Genomic DNA, 17,174 nt, shown 5'->3' with positions numbered 1-17,174 from the left:
AGCGCGGCCGCTGCGAATCCGGAGCCAGCCTGGGCGGCGGCGGCGGCGACGGGGGCTGCGGCAGAGAAAGCGGCCCCACCCAGCCGGGATGCCGAAGGGGAGGGGGCCGGGCACCTGCCGCCGCCAGCACGCAGGCGCGCGGCGGATGGCGGGTGGGGGGGGCAGGCGTCCGCCCTTAACCCTTCCCGGCCCGCCCGGCCGAGGGATGCTCTCCGAGGCGGGGATGCGCATTGGCGGGGATGCTGGGCGTGGTGACTGAGCCAGCCCCAGTCCTGGCGACCGGGCCCGGATCCGCCGGCTCCGGCTTTTCCAAGCCTCCCCCGGAGCCAACAGAGGACAATCCGGGGGTGGGGAAGGTCGAGCCGAAGGGCCCCTCCCACGTGCCGGGGAAAAAGGGGGTGGTGGGCTGGTCCACTCAGGCTCCGGGAGGGGGACAGCTTGGGTCGGACCATGCCACCAGCTGGCTCGGTTGGGGTGGGTGGGAGAAAGACTCACACCGGACTCGGACGCTTTGCATCCTTACCGGGGTGGTGGGTGGGGGCTGTACCATCCCGGAATGGTCGGTCGGGGGAACGACTCTTCCTTCTTCAGCAAGCTGCTAGTCCCTCTTGTGCTTCAGGCAGCTTTGCTCGCTGGCTTTACAGTAAGAGCCCTCAGCAACGACTTGCCCGATGCAGAACGTGTGGCTGGTCGAAGGCTGGCGATTCTATTTTGGGGGTTTTGGGGCGGGGGGGAGGGGGCGGTTAAGATAGTGAAATAGGTAAAATTTCAAAAAGAATGTTAGTCCACCACCCCCACCACCCCAATCCAGCCCCCAGCCGACGTAGTTGGGCACAGATGGCTTTTAATAGCTAGTTCTGCAGTTTCACCGGCGCGGAGCCCCGTCTTAAACTTCACCAAATAACGGCGAGGATCACAACATTAACGTTTCAGACCGCAAGAAATGTCTGTGCCACGTCGACCTTTGCCTCTTTCTCCCCGTATTGATTTAATGAAACAGAACAAGGAGAAAAGAAATGTTACATTTATTTAATTTTCTCTCTCTCTCTCATCTCTATCAATCTATCTATCATCTATCACCTATCTCTATCATCTTTATCTATCTGTCTCTCTATCCTATCCTATCCTATCCTATCCTATCCTATCCTATCCTATCCTATCCTATCCTATCCTATCCTTCCATCCATCCATCCATCCATCCATCCATCTATCTATCTATCTATCTATCTATCAATCATCTAATGCATATCTATACTTCTATAGAGTTGTATGCAACAGTTTCAGTAAACGATGACCATATTTTGTCCATGCAGAGTTTACTACTATAAGCAATAGTTTGCAAGTTGCAAGTAATGCCAGCACTTCCTTGAGTAATCTGGGCCAGAAATTTCTCACTCTAGGGTTGGAGACCAAGGTCCTTTGCGGTAAGAAAAGCACAGAGAATCCATTTCAATTGTCCAGACATCATTTTCCATGTAATGGGTATGTAATTCGAAATCACATGGACACGCAAACCTATTTTTCTTTTTGTTTGTGTATTGCATTTTGTTAATAAAGGGGAAAAACTGCCTCAAGGTCAAACTGATCACTTCTTCCCAGAATACAGCTTTAGGACACATTTGAATGAAGTATGCATCTGCAGTGATACAGCAATGGACTCATTTTTTCCCCTCCCTATGAAAAAAGCCCTGCCAATAGAAAAGTAGCAGGTAAGCGTTAATGGTTTTAGCCCAGGAGTTCGCTTGTGGGCAAGGGCAAGTCTCAATGGAGGTACCTGGAAACCTGGTGGTTCACATCCATGTAGCTTTTTTGACAATCACATGGAAGGTGATTTATTTCTTCTGGACTCTGTTTCTAAAGCCCAGTCTAGTCTATATCCCTGACATATCCTGGTAGCCTCCCCTCTAACTAACCAACTACTGACCACTACTAATCAAGTCCAAGTCAGTTTAGCCTTTTGAGATCAGACATGGCTGTTTTTCAGTTCGTAATGGATTCTGTACTGGAGAATGAAAAATGAATTCCTCTCTCCCCACACAGAGAAATCGAAAGGGATGGGTCCAGTCTGACCGCAGGGTAAAACAGCTTTTTCCACGATGGTTCTCCAAATGGTTTGACTACGGTTGGTAGCTATGTCATAAAACAAACTTACAACTCTGGAGGAATGTGGTGATTCCCTAATATGTGGGTCACAGGGCCTTTGGAATTCTGTTTTCTTACCTTGCTATTGATGGTCACACATTAGAGTAGAGTGATTTCCATGACCTGGATCCAATACCCAACTAAGCCATGGTTTGTTGACTAAGATAGCATGTCTTAGGTTCACACCATGGATGAAGCCGTAGGCTGTGATTCAGAAGCCACAGTGGCTGGTTTCACGCAATACACAGCTTAAGCCCCACAAACCACAGGCCATGAGTTAACTCCCAACCAGGTCAAGCATGCTGTGTGGGCACTTTAACCCACCTTTACAAATCCACGTAAGAACTCAGTTGTGCCAGCCAAGTTAACTTCGCTACTGTCCTCTTTGTTGGCCAAGTTCAGGGAAGAGAGGTTAAGGTTTTGCCCAGGTTTAATGCATGCTGTTGCCATTGCCAGAGCCAGAGCCATGGAAAAAACCTTCCATTTTTCAGCAAAGTCTTCCCATTTTCCCCATCTTTCTCTTCGCTCTCACACACTTTATTTTTTGAAAAATGCTGGACAGCACCCCTGAACCGTCACCGCTTCATCTTTCTGTTCAGTACTAGAAAAGTTTGGACAGATCCCCAGCAACGGACAAAGTAAAAAACTGAGCTTGAGACTCTTTCCAGTTTGATGGACACAACATGTTGATTTCTTGCCATCTTCTTTTCCAATTTTCCAGTCCAACTTACCGTCTTCAAAATTTCCTGGTGGTCTCCCTTCCAATTAGTTTCATAGGCCAGACAGGTCAACTAGGGGTTGACACTCTTCCTCTAAACCAGTGGTTGGGGAATTCTGGGAGTTGAAGTCCACACATCTTCAAGTTGCCAAGGTTGAGAAACCCTGCTCTGAACACTCTCAAATGTAGGTACAGAATGCAAAAGAACAATCAGGAGAAAAGAAATGAATTGATCCCTGCCACCACCACACCCATTTAGAAATCCAGGAGGGAGTTCATAGTCTTTGATGTACTGGGGGTATTTAAAATAAAGTACAGGTAGTCCTCGACTTACGACCATTCATTTAGTGACCATTCAAAGTTACGACAGCACTGAAAAAAATGACTTGTGACAGGCCCTCGCACTGAGGACCATTGCAGCATCCCCATGGTCACATGATCACGATTTGGCCACTTGGCAACCGGTTTGCAATTATGACCATCACATTCTACCTTCCCAGCCGCTTCTGGCAAGCAAAATCAATGGGGAACTGTGTGATTTGCTTAACAACCATGTGGTTTGCTTAACACCTGTGGTAATTTGCTTAATGACTGCAGCAAAAAAGGTTGTAAAATTGGGTTAGATTCACTTAATGACCGCTTCACTTAGCAACCAAAATTCCAGGCCCAGTTGTGGTTGTCAAGCAATAGCTACCTGTATCCTTTTCTAGGACAAAATGGGGCATGGTCCCAAGTCAGTAGTGAGTTTCACAACTGAACTCTTGCTCACATCTAAAGGTGCCCTTTGAACCATCAAATTCTGGATCTAAAATTGGTTGGTGGCACCATTGCACAACCTCTTTCAGAACAGCCAGAGTATCTCATTATGCAGAAGAGGGTGTCCTACCGGAGAAATGGATTTTGTTTTCTTGAACTTCCAGCTGCTTTGCCTTTTGCTCCCTTGCCTTGGGGTACCTTTCATGCCCACCCTTTGTACTTTTAGCTCCCAATCTGTAAAATGAGCTTCCTGCCCAGGAAGTATCACATTAGCCAACCTTCAGACTTTGTGATGTGGGCGCATTCAACTTCTTATCAGATAATGCAAGAGTCAGAACTTGGCCGCAATCATCGCTTGCTATCAAAGAAGACGGCTATTAACTAGCTAATCTGTACATTGGTGTAACTTGCACACTTGCCTGGGCAGATAAGAGTATAATTTCCTTATCTGGTGGTGTCCTTGTGATGGGAAGCTGTCCTATGGATGGTGCGTGGAGAAGAAGAGAAGGTTGAGGCAACCAAAGAAGTTTGCAGGGAGGTAGCTGTGGCGTTTGGCATTTCAACCATGCTCATGCGCAGAAAATTCATGCCCAGGTCTGTCTCTGGAGAAGGGCAGAACCCTGGGAATGGCTGAACATTTGCTAGTTGCTGAAAAGAAGCAGAGATGGAGTGTGAATGTCTTCTTTCTTGACTGGTGGAACCCCTAAGGAGTTTGGTTATCCACTCTGAAGAACAGATGGGCAAGCAATGACTTTCTAGGTGTTGCTTAATTCCAAGTCCCATCATCCCTGACCACTGTCCATGGCTGCTGGGAGATGTGTTCATTAACATCTGGAGAGCCACCAGTTCCTCATCTCCACACCAGATGGTCCTTTCCTCTGATCTTGCAAAGTTTCCCTTGTTCTAGAACCTGTGATCCTCCAGGTGTTGCTGGACTACATCTTCCATTATCCCTCAACATGATCCATAATGATGGGTTGCTGGGAGCTGTGTTCATCAGCGTCAAAAGAACCACAGGTTCCTCCTTGGTGCAGTAGGTGACTTTTTCCCATCAGAGTTTCTCTTCTGGATTAGAAGGTCCATGTCCAAAGCTGAAGAACTGGACAAGCAGCTGATTTCAGGGACAATGAGGTCTTCGGCACTGGAATTTATTAAGCAAAACACCAACCACAACTGTGTGCTGATTCAGACATAATAACAGACAATGTTTTTCACTTGTTCAATCTTCTTCCGGCATAGCCGTGAGATGAGAGCCAGAAGCTTTTGTTTCCATCTGCAGTTACCCACTTTTCACTGTCTCATCCTCATCCATACAGACTATCATTTATCTAACTGACAGCCGCTGGAAACAAGCCAACTTCAACCCATCATTTATCCAGAAGACTTGTTCTGATTAATTATAGTTAAGATGAAACACAGTTTAGACCTTAGATAAGACCTAACACTGCCGCAGATCTCAATCAGCAGATTGGACGTAAGCTGGACATCAGGATTCAAAATAAGGGCTCAGATCAGAGTATTTCAACCTCCCAGAACATTTCAACCAAAAAGTGACTACTTGGGAAAAACAGGACTTCAACCCCACCACTGAGTGAGAAATTGTGGAACTCCCAAACATCAAGAGGTTTCAGGCCATCTCAGAAGATCTCAGCAAGCACAATGGCTTTCTGACATGCTACAGTTGTTAATTGATCAGGTACTTTTAATCTGACCTGTCTCAGGTAGAGCCTGTGGTTCCCTAATTAACTGGACCCCCAGCAAGAGTGGGCGTTATCTCTGGGGGGGGGGTGTGAGTGGCTCATGGAAGAGTACAAAATGATAACGCTGCATATGTATTGCTGGGTTCAGGCATTATGCAAAAACCTTTTAAGAGAGGAGCTGTGTTTGCACAATACAGAAAAAAAATGGAAAAGTGAATCAGGGTTTACAAAATTATATAAATTTGCAAAATAAATAAACTTAAATAAATAAAATTAAGCCATGATTTGGTTACACAACATGCTAACTGAATCAATGGTGGAAGAGCGTCTGCAGCAGCATAAACAAAAAGTCAGGATGGAGGCTGTGATGCGTATTGAAAGGGATGGGCTTGAACGGCCACCATCTTGACTTTTTTGACCCCCAAGGAATCTGCTGGCTTAATCTATATGGGATGGGGTAGGGTAATTTTAGATGTCAAAGCTGTTGAGAATGAAAGATGCCTTCTGTTATGGAAGAGAGCAGCAACATCTGGCTGATAGCTTAGGTGTCCCCACACTCTGATTGGCTGCAGGGCCCAAGCCACACCCACTGACCAATGGGGAAGAGGCCATGAAAGTAATGACGCCTTGTGAAGGCCCTCCTCCTTCAGGTGATACCAGGCAGGTGTGGAGGAAATGGGAAGGACCTCTGGATCCCTCAGAGTTACCTGCCCTTGACCTGGTTAGCATGATTGTATGTTCCCAGAACACAAGACTGGGTTAGCGGGGGTCTGGGTTAATTATGTGGTCAGAACTCTGCCTCTGAGAGATTTGCAAAGACCCCCTTTTCCACTTGTTATTGCCACCCTTGTTCAGGTATTTCTTACCCTCTATTGTCGAAAAACGAATTAGTTTCACTGCCATGAACAAAAAACATTGATCCACCTGATCCTTTCAAATTATGAACCTTTACAGGAGCTGCTCAGCTGGATTCTCACAGCCCGGTTAACTTGGTTACTGAATTAACCCATTTTCTGGCTTTGCCAGATATATTCAACCACAAGCCAACCCAATGGGCCGGCTGGAAAGAACATAGAAGAGGTTGAAAGTAGCCAAATTTAGCACAATGTGTGGATGTACCTGCTCAAGCTTCCTTCCTTCCTTCCTTCCTTCCTTCCTTCCTTCCTTCCTTCCTTCCTTCCTTCCTTCCTTCCTTCCTTCCTTCCTTTCTCAAATTTGTCACTGCCCATCTCCTCCCACTGGAGGGACTCTGGGTGGTTCACAACAAAATCCTCAATAAAACAATAAATATATAAAATACATTATCAAATTACAAATTATTAATAATATAGGTAAAAATAAAGTCCAGATGGCTATCTCTCATTCATTTACCTGACCTGGTTAAATGTGTTGTGTGTATCCAACCCATGTGTGTTGCTGGGGCGACTGAACCCCTTGCAGTTTAGCAGAGGGTTTTCAGAAAAGACAGCCTGATGGGTTTAGTTCTGATCTGCTGTGATGTGTGAATCCAGCCATTGTGGTTGGAAAACCATGATTCAAGCTTTAATGCAATGTGTGAACCCAACCAACTGGGGACATAGATATTTTTGATTTCCAAAAATACAAGCAGAGAAGGGGTGGGCAGCCTCTTCTCAAGGGCTACCTGCTAGCCATGGGTATGGCCTGAAATTTCCTCTGACCTCTTTCTCACACCCAAATACACCAACACGCACACAGACACTATTTTTTTCATATTTCTTCTCTCATACAGCCTTTCACTTATTGCCAGTCGCACACCTTCTTTTACACAGACAGGATTCACACACTCTGCTAAGTTATTTATTATTCAAATATATATAGCTGCCCATCACATATATATATATATATGATCCTGGGAAGCTGACAAACAGCTGAAACAAATGCAAAAGGAACAAAAAAGAACAATTTCAAAACAAGGAAAAAAAACATAAAAGCATATTAAAAAACATCATAAAATATATAAAACTCCCAGCCAAGGTAATCCCATTTATCAAACAATCAATGCAGCCACTGCATCAGCTCTACCATACTCCTGGGTCAAGAGGGATCATTTAACCACAGTTTGTTGAATAAGCCATGATTGTTTGGATTCGCCTAGTGCATTAAGTTCTTCGCTGCTGCTTCCAAACCCTCAGCACTGGGTTGTCAACACCAAACAAATATTTCAGGGCATTATGCACTGCGTGGACCTAGCTGCCCCAGCTTTATCAACAAACCATGATTAAAAGAGGTGCAGCTTAGTGGGATGAGTAGATGCCACGGTTCTGTATCTTGACAGGGGAACGTTTTTGTCCTGATACACTTTTCAAATGTAATGGTGAAATGGATTTCAATTTTTACATTTGCACCAAAGATTATTTCATCCGTCTCTGAAATCCGGGCACTGTTGTCCCAAATTCATCCTCTTTCCAAAATCAAGAAATACTTGGTCTTTTGAAACTTTTGCAGGCTTTTAGCAATCTTGAGCATGTCAGACTTCTGGGGAGTGGCACTCGGTGCTTACTACTGTGGAGATATCGGCCAGGGTAAAAATGACTACAGATTTCATCTGTAGGTCATAGATGAAAGTCCAGCGTGGTTACGAGTCCCTGGGGACATGAGAGTTATCGCTGTCTGGAGGCTCTTCACTGACCCGTTTGTGAAACTGCAGGCTGCCTCCCCAGTCCAAGCACTGACAGTTTCTCTTGTGGTAAAACGTCCCCCCTCCCACTTTTTTCCTGCCAGACTGAGTCGTTTTGCAAAAGCGGGACATAGCACCTCCGGGGCCCTCGGCTGAAGCAATCTTTTGCAACTGCATCTCCTGGGGGATTCTTCTGAATCCAGAGAGGGTGGATTAGGACATGATTGAGAAGCCCATTTTGGGGTGACTTATGCTGGTGATTTTGCTATTGCCTTCATCCTAGATGGCTGTCTATGCAATCTTTTGGAGCGGTATTTCTCAAACTTGGCCGCTTTAAGATGGGTGGACTTCAACTCCCAGAATTCTGGGAGTTGAAGTCCACCCATCTTAAAGCGGCCAAGTTTGAAAAATGCTGATTTGAAGGGTCCTGGAGCTCTGGTCCACAATGAACTACAACACAGTCCTAAACCAGGGTCTGATGTGTCTCTGCCAACTCCTTGGTAGCTAGGAAAGTCTGGGCTCAGAACCTGCCTTTACACATTGCACTAAGCCAAACATGGTTTCTTCAATAAATCATGATGAAGTAAACCACAGTGTTGTACAATATGTGAAGCAGGTTAGTGGGTAGGTTTCATGAGATCAACCCACAGCAGTCCATGCTCCTCCAGCTGTAATCCATGAGTGAGAACAATGCAGCCATTGGAAAATATATACAGGTCATCCTTGACTTACAACCACAATTGGGACTGGAATTTCTGTTACTAAGCGAGGCAGTCGTTAAGTGAGTCACACCTGATTTTATGACCTTTTTGGCCATGGCTGTTAAGCAAATCACCATGGTTGTTAAGTGAATCATGTGGTCGTTAAGTGAAACCAGCTTCCCAATGACTTTGCTTGTCAGAAGCTGGCTGGGAAGGTCGCAAACGGCAATCAGGTGACCCTGGCATGCTGGAACGGTTGTAAATACATGCTGGTCGCCAAGCACCTGGATTTTGATCACGTGACCGCAGGGACGCTGCAACGGTCGTAAGTGCGAGGACCAGTCGCAAGTCACTTTTTTCAGCACTCTCCTAACTTTTAACAGTCATGAAATGAATGGTTGGAAGTCAAGGACTATCTGTAGCACTATTCTCTGAGCATAGCTGGCAAAACCGCTAGATACGTTAAATATGGATTCTGAAATTAACCCAAGTTCACATGGATTGGGTATGCAACAACCCACTAGGCTAAAACGAGGGTGGATGGTTTATGGCTTAGTGGATGCGTTGGCATAATGATTGGTGGCAGATCTACACATTTTTTCAGTTGGCCCCAGCCGACCGTGCCAGAAACTAACCAGCTACATTTGAGCCTTGTTTCCCATGCAAACACAGCCTGTGTGTTTAATTTGTGGCTCCGTTATTTTCCAATTTAGAAAGTAAGTGGATTAATGAATAAGCCAGGCTTTAGCGAGCCGTGGGCAAGTATCTTACACAAACACAGCACGCTGTTCTAATCTTAAAGCCAATCAACTGTCCTGTGCAAATGCAGGCCAGATTTAGTTTGATTATGTACCATCAAGTCCTTGTCAACTCTTAGCGACCACATGGATAGATTTTCCCCAAGTTCATTTACATACCTACATGTATGTATTGCCCCGCTCCCAAGACTCTGAACAGCTTGCAATAAAATATTGATTAAAATACGTAGAATATGCAACTCAATATAAACAAGCCAAATGCAAGACAAGCCGGCCAGTCAGAATAAAAGGGCATATGATAAATTAGAAACACCAGCAAATGCCCTTTTGAACATAACCACCTTAACGGTTTTGTAGAAGGAGGGCAGGAGCCAGGCAAAGCTCCAAGGGACAACATTGACAGAGAAGGTGATATTTAGGGGCCTTTGGGCTCTTACCTGTTTGATTTATTGCAGGGATGGGCCCCTAAGTATCACCTTTCACCTGGGCACACAGGCAAGGTAGATGCCAGCTGGAACAGTGTGTCTAGTCCCCTAACATCTGAGCTGCCATCTTTCATACCAGCTACAGTTTTGGTTGGTCTTCAAAGGCAGCCCATGTAGAGCCCATTGCAGTACAGGTAGTCCTCGCTTAACAACCACAATTGGGACTGGAAATTTGGTTGCTAAATGAAGTGGTTATTAAGCAAATCTGACCTGATTTTACAACCTTTTTCGTTAAGCAATTCACCATGGGCATTAAGTGAACCACATCGTTGTTAAGCGAATTGCAGTTCCCTGTTGATTTTGCTTGCCAGAAGCTGGCCACCTGGATTCTTTATTTTTACCTTTAGTTATATTTTATTATTGTATTTTATACTGTGTATTTTATGGTGGTTGTTTTTAATCGATTGTTGTAAACCGCCCAGAGTCCCCCGATGGGAGGAGACGGGTGGGGACAAATTAGATAAATAAATAAATAAATAAATAAAATGTACCCGCAGGGACACTGCAACAGTCATAAATGTGAGGACCAGTCACAAGCCAGTTTTTTCAGCACTGTCGTAAGTCCGAACTGTCACTAAACAAATGGTTGATAAGCAAGGACTACCTGTAGTCTATGTGATGAGGGCACAAATCATTCTTGCCAGGGCCTCTAGCCAGAGTTACATTTAATTCTTGTGCCTGATTTAAAGACCATTCTCGATAGATCCCAAGTTTAGATTGGAGTGGGCAACATATTCCTAAAATCCCACAAGCATACACAGCTGCTCTGGGACTCATGATGCAGAACCACATGTCTGCTCCAGAGTGGAAAACAAGCCTTTTCTCCATGCCGTTTCTAACAACTGAGTTCAGGACAATGTGGTTCATCAGGTTACTGAATTAGCTCATTTTCTGGGTTCATACTGTACATTGAACCATGTCAGGGAACATCAGCTGTTCCCAACCTTGGCAACTTGAAGATGTGTGGACTTCAACTCCCACAATTCCCCCAGCCAGCATGGGTGAGGCTGCATTAAATTACCAAGTGCTCAAATTGTGATCACATGACTGCGGGGAACGCTGCAACGGCCATAAGTGTGAGGACCCGTCACAAGTCAGTTTTCCCCAGCACTGTCGTAAGTCTGAACCATCACCAAATGAATGGCTGTTAAGCAAGGACTACCTGTATCTGAGGGACCACTCCCTGGTTTAGAGTCTTCCATCAGGCCCAAATCTACGGTTTCTCCAACATTTCTTTCTACCACCCTGTATCTTCAGGATCCTTGAGTATTCAAAGTTTTTGGAACCTGGTTTTGGAGCTTCCCTTACTGTGGGGGCAGTGGAAATGGTGGAGCCGTTGTTTCATCCAGCGCATCTTTCCGTCATTCAGAAACCTCCCCGGTTGTCCAGTTTCCTCATCTGAAGAAGCCAACTGAGGGGCGGGGGGCATTCCTTTCTAATCTCCCCCCTTGCATTCTGCAGACTGCTGCAGAAAAAAATTGTGCAATGAAACACTGGAGATTTACAACGCACACTCACACACACACACACACACACACACACACACACACCCCTTAGTCATTACCTAAGGAAAAACACATGAAAGCATTCCCACATTTCTTTCCTTCTTTGAAAGGCATTTCAAAAGAAAATTCTCTTTCCACGTGCTGACCAAGAACCAATAGGGGAAAAAAAAGAGGATAATGTGGCATAACCCTGCCAGGGGTCTCACCCAGTGCCCTGCCCATTGTACAGGTAGTCCTCAACATACGACCGTTCATTTAATGATGTTTGAAGTTACAACAGTGCTGAAAAAAGCAACTTACGACCGGTCCTCACACTTACGAGTGTCGCAGTGTCCCCGCAGTCACATGATCAAAATTCAGGTGCTTGGCAACTAGCATATATGGTTGCAGCTTCCCGGGGTCATGTGATCACCATTTGTGATGTTCCCAGCTGGATCCAACAAGCAAAGTCAATGGAGGAAGCTGGATTCACTTAATAACCACATGATTCACTTAATGACTATGGTGATTTGCTTAACGACCACAGCAAAAAAGGTTGTAAAATCGATTTTCTGCTTAGGTATCTGTCTTAGAAAGAAAAAAACTTGGTTGAGGTAAAATATCGTGACATCTGTGCTAAAGGGAAACATATAGTGTCATTTTTTGCTTAGTGAGGGAAAAAGTGCCTTTTCAAAAATGGATAAATTATACTTCTCTTGCAGCCGATCCTGAGGTGTTCTTCAACTTCCCAACCACTTTTTGAGGTCAGACAGATCAGCTTCCACCCTTTTTTGTCTGTAACTTGGATTTTTCAGTTAAAGTTTCCCCCCCTTCCCAAACAAGAGGAGGGGTCTTGAAAGAGGCAGCCACCACCATCATCCCATCACTAAAAGGCCCTCAAATTCCTTAAGTCTCAGTGACAAGGCTGAACGTTAAATTGTACAATTATAGGGAGAATGGGAGGGGACTAGCTGCACCCCCCTGAAAATCCTGGGAGAGCCTTTATAAAATTGACTCCAGGTTGAGTTGACTTCCGGTGACTTCACAGCCACATCCATATCAAGGTCTTGGTGAGAGAAGAGATTTGCCACGGCCTTCTTCTGAGACCTTTTCACAACTTCACGCTGTGGTGATCTCTGGGTGGTGTCCCATCCAAGCACCTTTCCCAGTCAGACCCTGCTGAGCTTCTCAACATCAGCCAATCCATCTTGCTTGCATATGCAGACATTTGGGTCAAGGAACTGATTTCCCAGTATGTCTGGCTGCGGCTTTTGTGCCTGCACCCCACTTAGGGTCAGTTGACTGAAGCTGTCTATGCATTCATCAATATGTAAAATAAGTAAAAGGGGAAGGGAGGGAGGGAGGGAGGGAGGGAGAGGAGGGCTGCTATCAACCAACGTTTAATAATAGCCCCAGCTTCCACGATGCTCCTATTTTCTATACCAGACAAGGAGAAAGCACCAACAGGACTTTTGTTAGCCTCTGGATACAAGGCTCCTCTGTGTCCAAGGACAGCAGCCGGGTTCATAAGACCCATGCAGCATGCTTTTCCTCAGCAAAACTGGCTTTGTTGCACGACGAGTCCCGCTGTAGGAAATAACAGAGGCAAATTATTAAGGGAGAAGATGAGGCAGCTTGGTGGTGGATCGCAGGGGGCTCTGCAGCTCCACATACTAACCTAAATAGGATGGCTGACTTCATTCTTGCAGTGCAGCTTTTAACGGTATCTTAAGCTGCAGGCATCAGCCAATGTGGACGTTTGTCCCCATGTCAGGTTAATTTCTGAAAATCAACTCAGGGTTAAAATGCACATCACTGTTTTTCAAACCAGGCAACTTTAAGATGTGCAGGCTGGGGAGTTCTGGAAGTTGAAGTCCGCACATCTTAAAGTTGCCTGGTTTGAAAAACGCTGATTAGATCTTTTACAGAGTAAGTGTAAGATGACTAATGTTAAGCAAATGCCTCTGAATTTTTGGTGTTAGCTCTGTGGGTTTCAAATATGGCCCTTTGTTGCCCCTGTTTCTTCTGAATTCTTGGTGCTGACATTGGAAAAATGTGGGTCCCTCTTGGGGTTTTCATGAATGGCAAATGAACAAACATCCAACAAGGCCAGGAGGAGGGGTTAATTCTCGGGAGGAGAGGGGAAAATTAAAAGACTTGGGCAGGCTAAACAGTGGGCGGAAACAAATGAAATTAGAATGAATGAATGAATGAATGAATGAATGAATGAATGAACGAAAGAAACCCCAAGAGGGACCCACATTTTTCCAATGTCAGCACCAAGAATTCACACAAAGAAAGAAAAAGAAAGAAAGAAACAGAATGCAATTTAAAAGAGAGAAGTGTAAAGCCATGCCTCTAGGTAAGAAAAAACGAAAGAAACATGTACAGGATGGGGAAAATCTGGCTCAAGAGCAGCACACGTGGGAAGGACTTGAGTGTGGGGTTACCCCGCACTCCCTCGCACTGATGATGTTGCCTAGTCGGGTAATGAAACATCTGCAAGCCAACAGCCAAGCTCAGAGAGCACTGAGGACGCCACCATTCTACAGGAGGCTCAAGGACCTAGCTAAATAGTTGTGTCCTGATGAACAAGAACTGTACTGTACAGTCATGGAGTTACAAAGAATCTTCTGAAAAACTGTGACGCAAAAGGGAACTCCAGTTTGGCAGACTTTCACAAAGCCAGGGAACAGCTGCATTTAATGTTAAGTCTGAAGTCAATTCAGAAAACAGCTCCCAGGACATCTGGAGAACATCAAACTGGGTGTTGATGGCTAGGTCCAGGAGAGACCTTTCCACTACAGGTAGTCCTTGCTTAATGACCATTCATTTAGTGATGGTTCAGACTTACGGTTTGCATTTACAACCGTCGCAGTGTCCCATGGTGATGCGATTGCCATTTTTGACCTTCCTGGCTGGCTTCTGGAAAGAAAAAAATCAATGGGGAACCACGTGATTTGCTTAACGGCCACCACAAAAACAGTCATAAAATCAGGTCAGATTCACTTAATGACCACTTCACTTAGCAATTGAAATGCCAGTTCCCATTCTGGTTGTTAAATGAGGACTACCTGTACGCTTTGGCCAGTGTTTCTCAACCTTGGCAACTTGAAGATGTGTGGACTTCAACTCCCAGAATTCTCCAGCTGGGGAATTCTGGGAATTGAAGTCCACACATCTTCAAGTTGCCAAGGTTGAGAAACACTGCTTTGGGGAATGCATCCAAGCAGGGCATAGGAGTGCAGCGTGCTTTAAAAAGGGGCTGATGCCCCATTGATGTCCCTGGGAAGAGGAGACGGTGCCTTCTGACCTCTCTTGAAAGTTTCTGCTGCTCCTTGGTGGGGTGCAGGAGATGGTTCCTGCATCAGCAGCAAAGCAAGCATTTATCACCCACCCCTACACACTTAATCAGTTCCAGTGCGCCAAAAGGGGCTGAGTTTCCTCCAGAGTTCCACATTAATCACTCACTGTAATTGCTCCCAGCACCATGCTCCTCCTTGACGGCCAGAGACCACAGACTTTGCCCCTTCCTCCTTTCCCCGAGGCTGCAGTGTTGCATCAGCTCGTTCAGCCTGAAGACGGAGGGACGCAGCCTCGAGGATGAAGATTGAATTTGCTCCTCGCCAGATCCCTTTCCAGAGAAGGCTTCAGACAGCTTCAGTTCTTCAATGGGTCTTCAGTTTCTTGTGCCTCGGTAAAAAGATTGACTTCGTTCCTCCTAGTTATGGGGCCATTTTTAAGACCCTGAGGGTTGGGGTGTGGTAGGAGAAGAGAGAAGGCTGTCTTTTAAGGGGTTGCTGGAAAATCTCCCCCAGCAGCTTCATCGCCCATCGGAATTGAGCAATACATTTTGCAGCCCCTCTGGGCCAGAAATTGTCAGGGATTTGAAATGAGGCTCTGAGATTGATAGTTATCAGCTGTGTAAGCTTGGTGGGGCAGGGACCTGCCTTTCTTGCTTGCGTGACATCTCCTGGATGAAATTGCACCATGGCAGGTGGGAAAAAATCTGCATTTCCACTCATCCCCAGAATTACCAAAAGAGAATTTGCATGCAAAGTGTTTTCAAGGACTAAGAGAAGTTTGGTAAAATTTCCACAGCTGGAATTTGGTGCATTGCCAAGATATGTGTGTGTGTGTGTGTGTGTGTGTGAGAGAGAGAGAGAGAGAGAAAGAGACATTGTCTTTACTGTGCTTTTATTGTATTGGTTAGATCAGTGTTTCTCAACCTGGGCCCCTTTAAGATGTGTGGACTTCAACTCCCAGAATTCCCCAGCCCATGAATGGGCTGGGGAATTCTGGGAGTTGAAGTCCACATATCTTAGTGTTGCCAAGGTTGAGAACCACTGGTCTACAGGAATATATATCTTCAGAGAGCAGATCCTGCATGGTTGGACTTGTTTGTATGGAGGAAAGCTGGGGGACAAATGCGGGGCAAAGAGGCAGAATTGTTTTGCAAATACATTAAAAAAAAAAGTAGCCAAGAAAGTTCAAAAAGGAGGACAACATTAGAAGCTTTCAGTTCAGGAATAATCATCCTGAAAGAATCAATCTGAAAAAGAAGGGCTATAATCTGCTAAATGGATTTAGCTCCAAATGTCTTGTGAGCACAGAGCCTCCATGTTGTTTACCTGAGCAGCTTCACCTTTCCTGCAGCTTCTAAGCAAAGATGCAGCTGGTTTAAAAGTTTCGTGAGAGATGTGCGGCTCGATCCGTGTCATTAAAGTGGCTGTGTCTTTTCGCAGAAGCTTGCAAAAAAACCCCAAGCTGCTTTCTAAGTAGCAGGATGCCGTAGCAACAGGAGGGCCCAAGTGCTACTTCTGAATCAGTTCTGAAGGCAAACAGGTGGAAATGCACAAGCCAGAGCCATCTGAAGAGGGACAGAAAACAGTGTGGATTCTCTTTTTTTGCTAATGCTAGAGTCCTCTGGACTAAGCGAGGAATTTGTGTCTCTTGGTGCAAAGGACGGAGAAGGGTGTGTCTGGCAGAGGAAGGTAGAAAAAGCAATCATTGCAAAATGCCCAACAGTGATTCCAAACTGCTGCTTGCTTTGGGGTTAAAGGAGCTTCTCTTGACATGCAGTTTTGGGGAGCACTTTTAGTCCTGAATATATTAATGAGAAATAAATCTCATCGCAGACTGCTTCTCCTTAGATCAAAAGTAAAATCTTTAAAATGAGTTTGACTCCTGGACCACCGTGTAGTTTTTCTGGCAATGTGGAGGTGGTCTTCCATGATTTCCTTCCAGGATGTTTTTTTTCAACGTCTTAGTCTAGCCCACTGTTTCTCAACCTTGGCAACCTGAAGATGTGTGGACTTCAACTCCCAGAATTAGTTAAGGTTAAAACAAACCAAGCTTCTTTGTGGGAAAGCAGCTGCTAGGCTTTCAACTAAACTGACTCAGCCTCTTGTCTGAATACAGCCTGTGACTGCATCCAAGCCATAACATGGTTTGTTTAGTTATGCAAGCATCTTATATGAACTCAGCCACTGCAGTTTTAAAGAAGGATTTATGCCCTAATGAAACTGTATGGAGAGAACGCGTGGCTTATTCAACAAATGGTAGCTAAAGTAAATTAAGGCTTAGCATCGCAGCAACAGATAAACCCAGCTGCTGCTCTGGAAAATGTCCTGAAATGTTTACCAGTCCTGTCTCAAGCTTCTGAAAACCCGATTTCCCAGACTGTAGGCTGTTGCCTAGGAAACGGCAAAAGCTTCTTCCCTTTAATTCTTGGCATTAGCCAGCATGTCTCTTTTTCTCCTGATGTGGGGCAGTGATGCTCAGTATTGTTA

General features: G+C 45.3%; 2 protein-coding genes across 2 annotated transcripts in view; one reads left to right on the top strand and one right to left on the bottom strand.

Annotated features, from left to right (window-relative positions):
* The window catches only part of SERPINH1 (serpin family H member 1), a 415,650-nt gene that overhangs the window by 235,554 nt on the left and 162,922 nt on the right, over positions 1-17,174 (bottom strand). The window lies entirely within an intron of this gene.
* LOC134499304 (2-acylglycerol O-acyltransferase 2-A-like) overlaps positions 14,894-17,174 on the top strand; it is a 29,534-nt gene continuing 27,253 nt past the window's right edge. Inside the window, exon 1 of the mRNA XM_063305975.1 lies at positions 14,894-15,079. Coding sequence (XP_063162045.1) covers positions 14,986-15,079 — 94 coding nt within the window. The 5' untranslated portion in view covers positions 14,894-14,985. The remainder of the gene's footprint in view (positions 15,080-17,174) is intronic.

The sequence above is a fragment of the Candoia aspera genome, chromosome 5 (assembly GCF_035149785.1).
Source record: "Candoia aspera isolate rCanAsp1 chromosome 5, rCanAsp1.hap2, whole genome shotgun sequence".
Taxonomy (NCBI): domain Eukaryota; kingdom Metazoa; phylum Chordata; class Lepidosauria; order Squamata; family Boidae; genus Candoia; species Candoia aspera.
This window is presented reverse-complemented; position numbering and strand designations above follow the sequence as displayed.